This window comes from Vicugna pacos, chromosome 33 (genome assembly GCF_048564905.1).
Source record: "Vicugna pacos chromosome 33, VicPac4, whole genome shotgun sequence".
Classification (NCBI taxonomy): domain Eukaryota; kingdom Metazoa; phylum Chordata; class Mammalia; order Artiodactyla; family Camelidae; genus Vicugna; species Vicugna pacos.
Window position 1 is genome coordinate 21,687,412 of NC_133019.1, and position 12,848 is coordinate 21,700,259.

Sequence of the window (12,848 nt, forward strand, 5' to 3'; positions counted from 1 at the left end):
CACCTGCCTATCAGGTGGACAGATGCTCGTTCCAGCAAGGTCACAGGCGCTAGGGGCCTCCATCCCTACCTGCCTTCCTCAGATCACAGCAGTGCGGCTGCTGACACCCCAGCGCTGCACTGAGATGCTTCAAGCATCCCCTGCTGAAAAGCCATCAAGTCCTCATTTACAAAGCAAGTTCTGGCAGTATTAGGAAATTGGGTCCCTCCCAGGAATCCAGACTTCATCAGTTCTCCGCTGGGGTCCTGTGCGAAGAATCTCGCCCTGGGCTCGCTGTGTTCCCGGGGATCTGGTGTTAGCTGATATCCGTATGAGCAGCAGTCCTGAGATCTCACAAAACCCCGTGGATCCCTGGTGCTTTCGAGCAGATAAATATAATGAAGAAAGATGTTTCTGCATGGCCAGGCAGCTTGGAAAAATGTTTACCCGCCCTTCAACACTTCAGCCTCCCTGGCCTGATTCTTGCTGTCTGAGCAACCGTGTGTCAGAGGCTTTGTCTCGGAGCTGGACAGGGAACCACTCAGGGCTGATTTTTTTGGCTTTTGTATATTCCTTTTCTTCTGTCTCATGTCTTCATGTCACGCTGGAAGACTAACAGTTCTCCCTGGAGATGGGGAGGCCTTGATGGGGTTTCAGGAGCAAATCCAAGACACAAAACGTCCAGTTTGAAGCATCTGGATAGTCGCTCGGGGTGTCCGCCGTGAGGGAGGAAGATGCAGGAGGTGGTGGGCTGTCCCCGCCACTCACCAGTCTGGGGACAGGGCTCTGAGTGCCAATCGTCATCTCAGATCTCACGAGAGCCACGTGGGTTACCTCTGTCCCACAGACCAGGGGACCGAGCATGGTCCCCCGTCCTTCTGTAACTCACCAGGGCCACACTTTTGCGTGCAAGTCCACTGAGCCCACAGCGGAGGTCACTGCCTGATGTGCGCTGGGCCCTGAAAACCCGGAGGAGGCAAGTCCTGTCCTAAGGGCTGACCCACATCCCGGCTCCTCGGCAGGTGGCTCGTCCGCTGGAAGGCACCTGGGATGCTGCGGGGCCGCGGACCAACATGAGCCAGACAGGGCAGGACCCGTTCCAGGGTAAAGGTGTGTTTTAAATCCTCAACGTCACAAACTGACACTCGGGATGTTCTATAAAACGTGTCAGAAAAGAAGAGAAATCCACAGACGCTGCATGTCCCTCTGGGCCAACGGTCCAGGAGAATGACCGGGCTAGGGTCATTTTGGCTATGCCTGCTTCAGCAAGATCCCATTTGGGGCTCTTTCAGCCTGTTTCCCCGGCCTCGGTTCTGCCAGAGATCTTTCTAGCTCGGAGCCGCAAGGGCAGGTTTTCGGTATCAGAGGACAATGACTGTAAGGTTGATACACTTCTACGCCTACCTCAAACCCCGGCCGAGGCCCGGAGCCTGGCCGTGACTCTAACCCACAGACACGGTGTGCACGTCCGGGCTGCAGGAACCCTCACACAGAGAGCCACGTCCTGCGATGGTGCTGGCGCATCCCTCCCTCTGGCCTTTCCAGCAGGAGGAACTCACGGAGGCTACAAGTGTTTGCCTACAACTCTTCCCACAGAGTGAAGGGGGAAGGATGCTCAGAGGTGCCCCCCCCCCACCAGGCACTTCTTCACAAGGGTCTGCAGACATCACGGCGACCCCGATGGCAGAGCCCAGGGAGCTGAACAAGACTACTCCTTCCAGGATGGGATCAGAGGGCCCACTGAGCAGTTGATGATGAAGATGGAAGGGTTCCCTCCACCCTCTCTAGAGGAAGGATGCAGGACTTACAGGCTCCACCAAGGAGGACCCCCTTCCATGGGGGGAGGACATGCCTGATGAAACCACCTGGACCACCTGTGCCCCACAAGGAATGGAAACAGCCAGAATGTCCATCCACCGGAGGGACTGGCTGTGTGGTCCTCAGGGCATCCACGCCGGGGGCACCCAGCATCCGTGAACAGCAACGGGGCAGCCTTTTAGGGGCTGATGTCTAGAGTCTCTCAGGAACGTTGTCAAAGCGATGAACCGGACATGAGCAGGTCGGCGTGTGCAGCCTGTGCTCTGCTCTTGTCAACCACGCACAAGTGCAGATAGGCACACGCGTCCCCACATGCTCCCGGTGACACTGTGGCCCCGGGAGGGCAGCATGATGACGGGGAAGGATGCAAGGTCACACCCCACTGCTTTGCCATTTGCACAGTGTGCAGGGAGCACCTACGGGAAGGCTCCGTCCTCTCTTTCCTTAGGCATTTTGCTCACGGATGCTTCTCCCTGGGAACGAGGAAGATGCAGGGAGGAGGGTGAGTGGGGCGCCGCGGTTAGGGCTTCAAGTCCTTGGATTGCAAGGAGGGACACCAAAACAACCCTTTTTAGGAAAAAACAAAACAAAACAAAACAGCAGCATCTCCTGGGAAAAATCGTCTTAATGAAATAGTCAAGCAAAATCACTTTTCAGGGACAGGTTGAGCTCAAGTGGCAGATCGCCTGTTTAACATACCAGAGGGCCTGGGTTCAATCCCCAGTACTGCCTCTTAAAATAAATAAATCTAATTACCTCCCTCCACCGCCACCAAAATAAAAAAAATTAAATAATACAATAACAAAGAAATAGTAAAAAAAGAAAAAAAGAAGAAGAGGCAAATTTTAGGGGGAAGGTAGAGCTCATGTAGTAAAGTGCATGCTTAGCATGCACGAGGTCCTGTGTTCAATCCCCAGGACCTCCGTTAACAACCACCGCAAAATATAAAATTTGTTTCTTATGGAGGATCACTTCAGAGCTGCGAGGGTTTAAAATCACTGGATTGAAACTTCTTTTCTAGAGGAACACAGCCAGCGCCGTGGGGCTGCGTTTCTTCAGGCGGCGCGGAGGGCAGCCTGACCCGGGGTCCTTGGAGCGGGCGCGGTGGCCACGCCCACTTCCTGGGGCGGGCCCTGCCTTATTCCAGTGGCTTCCAGAGAGGACGTACGCCGAAGGGGAGCGGAGCGGTGAGCGCTCTGTGTTCTCCAGGTCTTTCAGGGAACGTGGAGTGGCTCCTGGGGCCCCATGCAGGCGGAGTCACAAGAAAGGGGGTGTTGGAGCCATCGAGGGCATGGGTACTGCTCGAAAAGGTAGGCCCTGCGAACGGCTCCACGAAGCGGCGGCGGCGGCGGGCGGCGGCGGGCGGCGGCGGGCGGCGGCGGGCAGCGGCGGGCGGCGGCGGCGGGCGGCGGCGGCGGCGGCGGCACCCAGCGCGCTGCTGGCATCGCTGGGAAGGAACAAGGGCCCGGTTCCCGGCGCGCAGAGCGGGAGCGCTTCCTGACACGTGTCAGGGAAGTGGTCGGAGAAAGAGGGAAGGCAGAGGGGGCTCCGGTAAGGCGCCAGCCTGCCGTGGGCGGCGGCGGGCGGCGGCGGCGGCGGGCGGCGGCACCCAGCGCGCTGCTGGCATCGCTGGGAAGGAACAAGGGCCCGGTTCCCGGCGCGAGGAGCGGGAGCGCTTCCTGACACGTGTCAGGGAAGTGGTCGGAGAAAGAGGGAAGGCAGAGGGGGCTCCGGTAAGGCGCCAGCCTGCCGCGGGCGGCGGCGGGCGATGGCGGCGGGCGGCGGCGGCGGCGGCGGCACCCAGCGCGCTGCTGGCATCGCTGGGAAGGAACAAGGGCCCGGTTCCCGGCGCGCGGAGCGGGAGCGCTTCCTGACACGTGTCAGGGAAGTGGTCGGAGAAAGAGGGAAGGCAGAGGGGGCTCCGGTAAGGCGCCAGCCTGCCGCGGGCGGCGGTGGCGGCGGCGGGCGGCGGCGGCGGGCGGCGGCGGCGGCACCGGCACCCAGCGCGCTGCTGGCATCGCTGGGAAGGAACAAGGGCCCGGTTCCCGGCGCGCGGAGCGGGAGCGCTTCCTGACACGTGTCAGGGAAGTGGTCGGAGAAAGAGGGAAGGCAGAGGGGGCTCCGGTAAGGCGCCAGCCTGCCGCGGGCGGCGGCGGCGGCGGGCGGCGGCGGCGGCACCCAGCGCGCTGCTGGCATCGCTGGGAAGGAACAAGGGCCCGGTTCCCGGCGCGCGGAGCGGGAGCGCTTCCTGACACGTGTCAGGGAAGTGGTCGGAGAAAGAGGGAAGGCAGAGGGGGCTCCGGTAAGGCTCCGGCCTGCCGCGGCCAGAGGTGGGCCGCGTGAGAGCTGAGGGGAAGGAGCCAGCCCCGCGGAAACCCTGTGAATTCATGGCCCGATGGGTGTAAAGAAAGAAAAGACTTGCGAGGGGCGGCCGAAGTGCCCTGTTTCCGGAGGTGCCGTTCCCGAGGAAGCCTGAGTCAGCGGTCGTCGCCAGGAGCTGGCCTTCCCGGACGGACGAGGGGACAGAGCACCTTAAGAACCAGGGCCCGGTAAGGTTCCGTCCCCCCGGGGGGCTCAGAGCCGGGAGAGCGGGGCGGAGGGGGCTGAGGAGCAGGCAGGGCAGGATCATGAAAGATCTGCTGTATACTTGGCTGCTTTGCTGTTTGCCAAAGTTATGAGGGGTGACAAACTTTCTGAAAAGGGCCAGATAGTAAATATTTCAGACCTGTCAGGGAACATACATCTCTGCCAAATATTCCTTTTTTATTTTTATTTTTTTACAGTTCTTTCTTTAATTGAAGTAGAGTTGATTTGCAGTGTTGTGTTAATTTCTAGTGTACAGCATAGTGATTCGGATATATATATTCTTTTTTGTATTCTTTTCCATTATGGTTTATTACAAGACTTTGAATATAGTACTCTTGCTCTGCAGTGGACCTTCTTGCTTATCTATTTTATATATAGTAGTTTGTATCTGCAAATCCCGAACTCCTAATTTATTTCTCCCTTCCCCCTTCCCCCTTTGGTAACCATAAGTTTGTTTTCTATGTCTGTGAGCCTGTTTCTGTTTTATAAAGAAGTTCACTTGTCATATTTTAGATTCCACATATAAGTGATAGCATATATTTTTCTTTGACTTCACTTAGTATAGATAATCTCTGGGCCCATCTATGTTGCTGCAGATGGCATTATTTCCTTCTTTTTTATGGCTGAGTAGTATTCCAGTATTATTATTATTATTAATTATTAATTATTACAGATCTTTAAACACATTAAACCCATTTGTCACTTGCAGGCTGGATTTGGTCCACAGGTCAGCTTGCTAACCGCTGAAGAGAGTGGGAGGCATTGTAGACATTTAAGCAGGAAAGGACGTTATCAGATTTGTGCATTGGAAAGCGTACTCTGGTGGCAAGCAGTGTGGCAGAGATTTGGTGGGGCTGAGGTGTAGGGAGAGTTAGGTCAGAAGGGATGTGTAGAAGAAGACTCTAATCATGATGGTCCAGGGAGAAATAATGAGGGCCAGGACCAGAGTGGTGGCAGTGATGCCAGTGACTTCTTCATAGGTGGGCTGGATCACACATGCAGGAGTGAACGGGCATGTCGTAGTGCTACCTTTCTCTCTTCCTCCTTCCCAACTCCAGAAGACATCTTCTTGTCCACCTAGGGTGTGAGTGACAAGCAGAGGAAGGATACCTTAGCTTAAGTCCTGCTGTGTCCAGGCATAGCTTCACCCTGGGGGATGTGCCCATCCCTTTCCTGTGGACCCCACATGCCAGGTTCTCCCTCCAGCTGGTGGCAGCCATAGGAGGGCAGCTCCCATCCCTCCTTCCCCCTCCTCAGGCTTCACACTGGGCTATGCCTAGTCTCCTCTTCTTTGAGACCAAAGTCTCATTTTTCTCTTGAAAATAAGCATTTCCCCAGAATACCTCACTGTATGTGCTGCCTCCACTTTATTCTAATTGCCCTCAGTGCCAGGCAGCTCAAACCTGACACTTCTCACCCCGCTTCTTCTGTTTACTTCCAAGAAGAGTTTCCTGTTTCAGGTGTAAAAGATAGGACTAGGGCAGAGGGACCCCGGGCAGGGTGGAATCACATCTTATCCTTTTGCTCGGTGCCAATGACAGTGGCCCTCCTTGTGGGAACCGGGCTGTCTCCCAGCAGACAATTTGTGTACGTGGTCTTTGCATGTTTTTTGTCACTTAGATTTCTGAAGCTCCTCACCGATATGGGTCCCTTTTATCCCAGGCCCCATCTCGCCTCCCCTTACCTGCTAGTCCTCCTTTTCTCTGTAAGTGCCTCTTTCATCTCTTCAGGGTTAGCTTTCTCCCCCCAGGACATGAACACATTGTTTCCAGATTTTCTCTCTGTTCCCAGGGTAGAACTCTTGCCCTTTTTACTTGTGTTTTCTTCTCAAATACTTTCTTGCAATTTCTTGAATTATGTTTTAAATGGTGAGTTGCTCATTCTGGTCGGATTTGTTTTCAAATACTTCAAATATCTGTGACAACAGGTCACGTTTTCACTTTCCCCTTTTCTGCTTTTTTACTTGATAAAACTTTGCTGTTGTCTTTGGAGCTACAAGCGGCTCCCCTTCAGCAGTGCTTGGTAGGGGTGCAGGTCTCATTGTATTGACTCTGATCCTTGTTTATGTAACTTCGTTTTGAGCATAAGTACCCTCACTGATAGATCACTGAGCAATGTTTCCACAGAGGATGTCTTCTCCTTTTGCACAGCTCTCTGGGCTTTTCTTTATTATTATTAAACTCACGAAGCAGAGCTGTTACATTTAGCGCAAGTGTCCTCTGTTGTAGCTGAAGACATTCCCCTGTTCTGGATTCTTTGGAGGTCGCCTACCTCCCCTGTTCCACAATCAACCTCGGGACAGAACACATTTTCTTGGTTGCTTCCTGATGGAGACTGGATTTAAGGGGTAGAATCAGAGGAGCTGTGGTTTGTGCAGGCTGAGAATCCAGAAGTGGGTTCTCTTTCTCCATCCATGTGAAGCTGGGTCAGGCAGGAGGAGGCTGTAAGCGGCCTGCCTCTCCCCTCCCAACCTCTGGAGCTGACGCTGGGCTGAATCACGGTGGGCTGTGGGCCGGGAAGTACAGCTCTGGCTTTCCCTGAACTTTCCTTGTCCTGCTGAAAGATTGGGTTTGAGGCCTGCTGATTAGGGACTGTGGTTTTGCTGGTGATTTTTCTTTTCCAGGAAAGACCTCCAAGCTAAGGAGAAAGTGTGAACACTAGCTTTGCTTGGATGTGGTACTTTTCAGTGAAAATCAGAGCATTTCATCTTAGTATTTGCACCCTTTGCTCCCTCAGCCCCAGAGCAGCCCCTGCCTAAATTTCAGGCGTTCCCCAGGACAGCCGAGCCCCTGGGCACCCAGTGTGGGAATCTGAGAGACAGCCTGTGGGCTGCTTAGAAGACAGGGAAAAGGTATCCTGGGGCTTTGTAGCTTCAGAACTCTCTGCAGGGCTGCAGGGGTTTAAATTGAAAATCCAGTCCCTTACAGGACAATATGCATTTCAAGCAGAAAGGGGATTTCAGAGATCATCAAATCTAATGTCTGTTTCATAGATGTGGAAATAGAAACCCAGAGGGATTAAGTTGTTCGAGGTCATATGTTGGATGACCCCCAGAGCAGGACTTGAAACCTGGGTCTCCTGACTCCCAACCTAGTGTTTTTCTCGTGGAGGCATTCATATAGCATGTTTATATTTTGGTTTTTTAAATTATTATTTTTTATTGAAGCACAGTTGCTGTACAGTATTATATAAGTTATAGGTGTACACTATGGTTATTAACAGTTTTTAAAGGTTATACTCCACTTACAGTTATTTTAAAATACTGGCCTCTATTCCCGTGGTGTACCATATATCCTTGTGGCTTATTTTATATCTGATAGTTTGTACTTCTTAGTCCCCTACCCCTGTATTGCCCCTCCACCTTTCCTCTCCCCATCGCTAACCACTAGTTTGTTCTTTGTATCTGTGAGTCTGCATTTTTGTTATGTTCACTAGTTTGTTGTATTTTTTAGATTGCACATGTAAGTGATACCATGTAGTATTTGTCTCATATACTGCTGTTTAGATTGGCCCCTCTTTTTGTTCATGGAATAATTCATTTGTCTATACATTTTTGGGGGACTATCCCCTATATCCTATTGCTGTTCCAGACATCAGCTGTGACATCTTTGTGAGGTCACTTGTCATTAGCTGTATTTACTGGTGTTTCTGGTTTCATAGGTAACTTGAAGCACTAGAACCATAGTCTTTCCCAATTAGAACTTTTTATAATGGGAAAATGTAATTTAAAAAAGGTTTACATTTTAGTTCTAGTTCTGTTAGAAACTGCTCAATTTCAGATGCATTTCCAGGGGGCTTTCTTTCCCTGTTTACTGAGAAACATAAACTGTGCTGGGGGCATGATGGTCCTTGAGCTGTAGCTGTCAGGGTCTTCGCTGTCTACCCTCTGAATGACATGCTGTCTCTTGGGCTGCACGGAATGATCGAGGTGAGGTTGCTAGTGGGTGACCTGCTGGTCTGAAGCTGTTCCCTCCCACCTGCCTACTTTCAAGGGCTTTCCCAGATCACAAGAGCGTATCAGCCATCTGCTGGTCTAATCTGCTTCTATTCTGAGTTTAGGGAAACAAACAGAAGGCAGAAGGTGTAGGACCTGCAATGGAAGGTAATATTTTGGGTGGTGTCATAGTTAGGGGGTTGGGTTTACTATGAGTTAAAAGGCGACATGCATGCAGGGCTAGCTGATCACTCACCATCATGCAGTCTTGGCCTAAAGGCCTTTTCCTTGCCCGGTGCTGCATATGAAGGCATTTGCCCGTGGAGCATCTGGGACTTGGGTTTGCTGGGGTTGGCTCCTGGAATGTGGAGGTGCATGAGAAGCTAGCTGAAAGCCTAATGAATGGATTTCAGGAATTTCCAGGAATACATGTTCAATATGCCAGTTTGGTTGAAAAATGAATAAATACAACTTGTGGGAATGAATGAAACCGTTAGCAGAGCGTTTCTCTGTTGGCAGAGAATTTGCAGCGTATTTGCGCTTGGAGCCTTTGGGAAATAACAGAAACAAGGAGCGCCTTGTTAAGCACCCAGAACGTGCTGGGATTCTTTCTGTGTATCACACTAGCCTCTGCTTCACCACTCTGGATGCAGCACATAGATTGTTTCATTTCCAGTTTGTTGTTGTTTTTAACTCGACATAGTCCTTTGACTTGATTTTAGACCTGTTTCATGGCCAAAGCGTACATCCTGGAGGAATAGTTACCTTTTCTTTCCCTAAAACAAGGACAACAACAGTATACTGGCTGCATCTTGTATTTATAAAGTGACATTTCCACATCTGCCCTGTGCATTTCTGTTAGTCAAGTGGTTGTAAAGAAGGGAAAGATAAAAATGAAAGAAACGGGAGTAATTTAAGGAAAGAATAACTTCCTTTTTATTAGGTTGAACATGAAACCAGGTATCATATTTGTATAAATACTATGGAAAATATTTAACCTATTCATACAGCTTAAGTAACTAGCTGATAAGCTTTGTAGGAAAAGTCTGTTTAAATGCTCTCGTTAAATCATGCCAGGCAGTTTTTCAGATTCTCAAATATATAACCATTAGGAAGCTGAGGGACAGAAAGAATTTCTGGTAGACAAATACACTTGTTCATTGTAGAAATTGTTGCTCCTTTATATATCAGAGAGTGCAAAGCAAGTCAAAAAGTCAAAATAACAAGGTTTAGATGGAAGCCTTAATGATGCAATTTAGTCTTCGGTGAAGGCAAAGGTAAATTCCTTCAGCTGTTGGCTAGAGGGAATCGAAGGGCAGGATCTTTTAGGTTGGTCTCTGTCTATAAATAATACGTGAAATGATTAGACAGCAAAGGCTGAGGGGCCTGGGGAATGCAAACAGAACTTCTGGGAGACTGGCCAAACTGTGTATTAGGATAGAATTTAGCAGTGTTACATTTGTAGATTTCATCTTTGAGTGGCGTGATCTTATAGTTTATGCCCCAACCAGGAAACTTTGAGAGTGAAAGTGGACAGTTTGAATAACTATGGCAGGACAGTGTGTGCAACCCAGGACCAGCATGGGACACCCAGCACGTGTGGTCACCTTTCCTTTGAACCTTCCTTTATAGTGAATGATTTAAACACAGAGAATTAAATAGGCCATTATCTTTTTTTGGAGGGGCTAGGAGATCTTACGTACAATTTAAAGGGCTTGTACTGTTTCTGTTGTATCGAAGAAAAAATGTTTGTAAAACCATCAGACCATAAAATGTATAGCTTCATGTTATATTGTGTTATACATATTATATTATAAAATGTTAAAACCTTATTTGCATTTACCAAGAAGTGAAAGACTGAATACAACCTCATCCCCCACAGACAACCATTACTGCCTTTTTATCTACCAGTGTGGATTTTTCTTTATTAGGTAATCTATCGTCTGTCTACATACCTACCTGTCTGTCTATCTACCTTCCTATCTGTATTTTAACATAAAAGGGATCCTGCTCTACAAGTTGTTTAATAGCCTGATTTTTAGTCACTTTAATATTGTTAACTTGTTAACATTATTAATAGTATGGCTATCTTTCCTTTCAATAAGTGTTATTCTTAGTAGCTGTATAGTTTTTCATTAATTCAAAAAGTATTGGAATTTATTTAACCAGTCCCCTATTTATGTACATTTGTTTCCAATGTAGTATACACAATACTATGTTAAATGTTTGGGGCATATATACATTTTTTTGTACTTATTTGATTATTTCCTTAGAATTTATTCCTAGAAGTGAAATTGCTGGATTAGAGAGCATACACACACACACACACACACACAATATTATATATACCCATAATATATATATGTATATGTAAATATTATATATTATATTTATGTGTATTTTTCCAAGCATTAGTAATTAATTTCCCATTTAGTATGATTTTATAAATTTACCCATCCACCCTAAGAGAGTAAGAATTCCTGTTTAATCATATCAGGGCTAACAGTGGATATTAATAATTAAAAATTTTTTGCCAATCTGAAAGATACAAAAGAGCATTTTGATTTAATACCCATTTCTGTGATTATTAGTGAAGTGAAACATCTTTGAAACTGTTTATTGGACATCAGCATTTCTTATGTCAATTGCTTGTATCAGTCCTTTAGGCATGTCTGATTTTCATAGGCCTCAAAGAAAAGAATGCAAATCACAGCCCTTTAAGTCAGTTCTTCTCCGCATGTCCTGCTTATTAGCAGCATCACCTGCTCAGAGTTGGCCTTCACGTCTCTCAACTTCTCCATCCACTTGGACACCCAGTTATGGTTTATTTAACTTCTGAAATGTTTCTCAGATAGGTTCCTCTTCTCCATTTCTTCAATCACTGATCTAGTCCAGCATCCTTTCTTACTTTACTTTTGTCGGCTCTGAACTGGTAACCAAAGGCCACGGATTCCAATGCATCCGGAGGCAGAGCCCTGAGGCCAGGGGTCAAGTTTCCCCAGGTCCCATAAAAGTCATCATGATTAGACTGGCTGGGTTATTACTCATCTTTGTATCCCTGGTGCCTGACACATAGTAAGTACTTGACAAAGGATGAAATTGCTTTTCTCATCTCTGGTTTTTCTCATCTTCTGGATTGTTATCAGCATTCTCTCTTCAAAACACAAACATGATTGCCATTCTCTCCTCTTAAGAATTGTTGCTTGTGCCCCATTTACTGTAGCTGGATTTCTGAATCACAGTACTGTTTACATTTGTTCCAGATAATTCTTTAATGTAGGGGGATGTCCTTTGCCCTGTAGGGTGTTTAGCAGCATCCTTGGCCTCTACCTACAGATGTCAGTGGTACTCCTCCCCCGCTTTGGTGTAACAACCAAAAATGGCTCCGGACATTGACAAATGTTCCCTGGGAGACGGGAGTGCTGTACCAGATCACCCCTGGTTGAGAACCACAGGCCTGTGGGAAGAAGCCAGCACTGAGCATGTGTGTCATTGTGCTCTGCTACCTTTCCAGCCTTATGTACTGCCTCTCCTGAGCTTCCTGGCACATGCCGATCCCTTAACCCCTGTGCAGCTTCTCATGTGCTGGGTTGTCCGCCCTTCAGCGGTGAGCGAGCCCAACTGCCACAACAGACAGGGAAATGCGTGTTGGATCAGATGTGACAGTTTACTTTTGCTACAGCACTGTGGGGTTGAACACGTTGGGGAAGCAGCCTTCCATCTGTCAGTCCTTCAGAACCTAGAGGGGCTGAGGCTCTGCCATCCTTGAGACGCAGCTTCCAAGACAGCCCTGGGATCATCTCCATCCTACCTGACAAAAGAAGAAAAGAACACTGGGGAGTCCATGAAAGAGATGCTTATGGCCAGGATTGAAAATGGTACACATGCCCTCCACTCCCATTCAGTTGGCTTGAACTCAGTCACATGGCCACCCTTAAGTGCAAGGGAGGCTGGGACATGTAGTCTAGCAGATCGTGGATTTTCAGATCTGCCAGCACTTTCTGCCACAATCAGCTTACCAGTTCAGCAAAACCTTGATGGCCCAGCTCAACTTATAATTATGAGTTATGATCTCCCCATGATCTGTTTTATACAGTTTGCTTATACTAGTGTAGATTATAGTATGATTGGCATGGCCTAAAAATCATTTTTTCTCATTAACAACTAGGATAGTTCCTGGTACATGGTGGGTATATATCTGTTAAAAAAAGCAAATGGATGATATTGATCTATATAGTGTTTCATGGGAATGCCTCCACCACTCACTGGGGTTTTTTGTTTGTTTTCTGATCTCTGTTCCAGGAATCTGAAATACTACTACAGTTGTCTCACTAATAAAAAGGTGAGACAAGCTGATTTGCAATTTCTGGCAGAAAATTCAGCATCACTTGAGGCCTAGGAAAAGTGGAATGAAAGTCTGTCTTTCCTGCATGCCTCTTCTCCTGGTCTCCCCAGACCCCTTGTGCTATCTACAGACCACTTTTCCACCAGCTCCCCCATACTGTCCCCAGCCCCCTTCCATCCAGTTCCT

The 12,848-nt window shown here is 48.6% G+C and overlaps 1 protein-coding gene across 1 annotated transcript in view; it reads left to right on the forward strand.

Moving 5' to 3' along the window:
- The first annotated feature begins 2,956 nt into the window (after positions 1-2,956).
- LOC140691186 (protein sidekick-1-like) overlaps positions 2,957-12,848 on the forward strand; it is a 390,631-nt gene continuing 380,739 nt past the window's right edge. The window contains exons 1-2 of the mRNA XM_072954110.1: positions 2,957-3,107; positions 4,205-4,346. Of these exons, the coding sequence (XP_072810211.1) occupies positions 3,089-3,107; positions 4,205-4,346 (161 nt within the window). The 5' untranslated portion in view covers positions 2,957-3,088. The remainder of the gene's footprint in view (positions 3,108-4,204; positions 4,347-12,848) is intronic.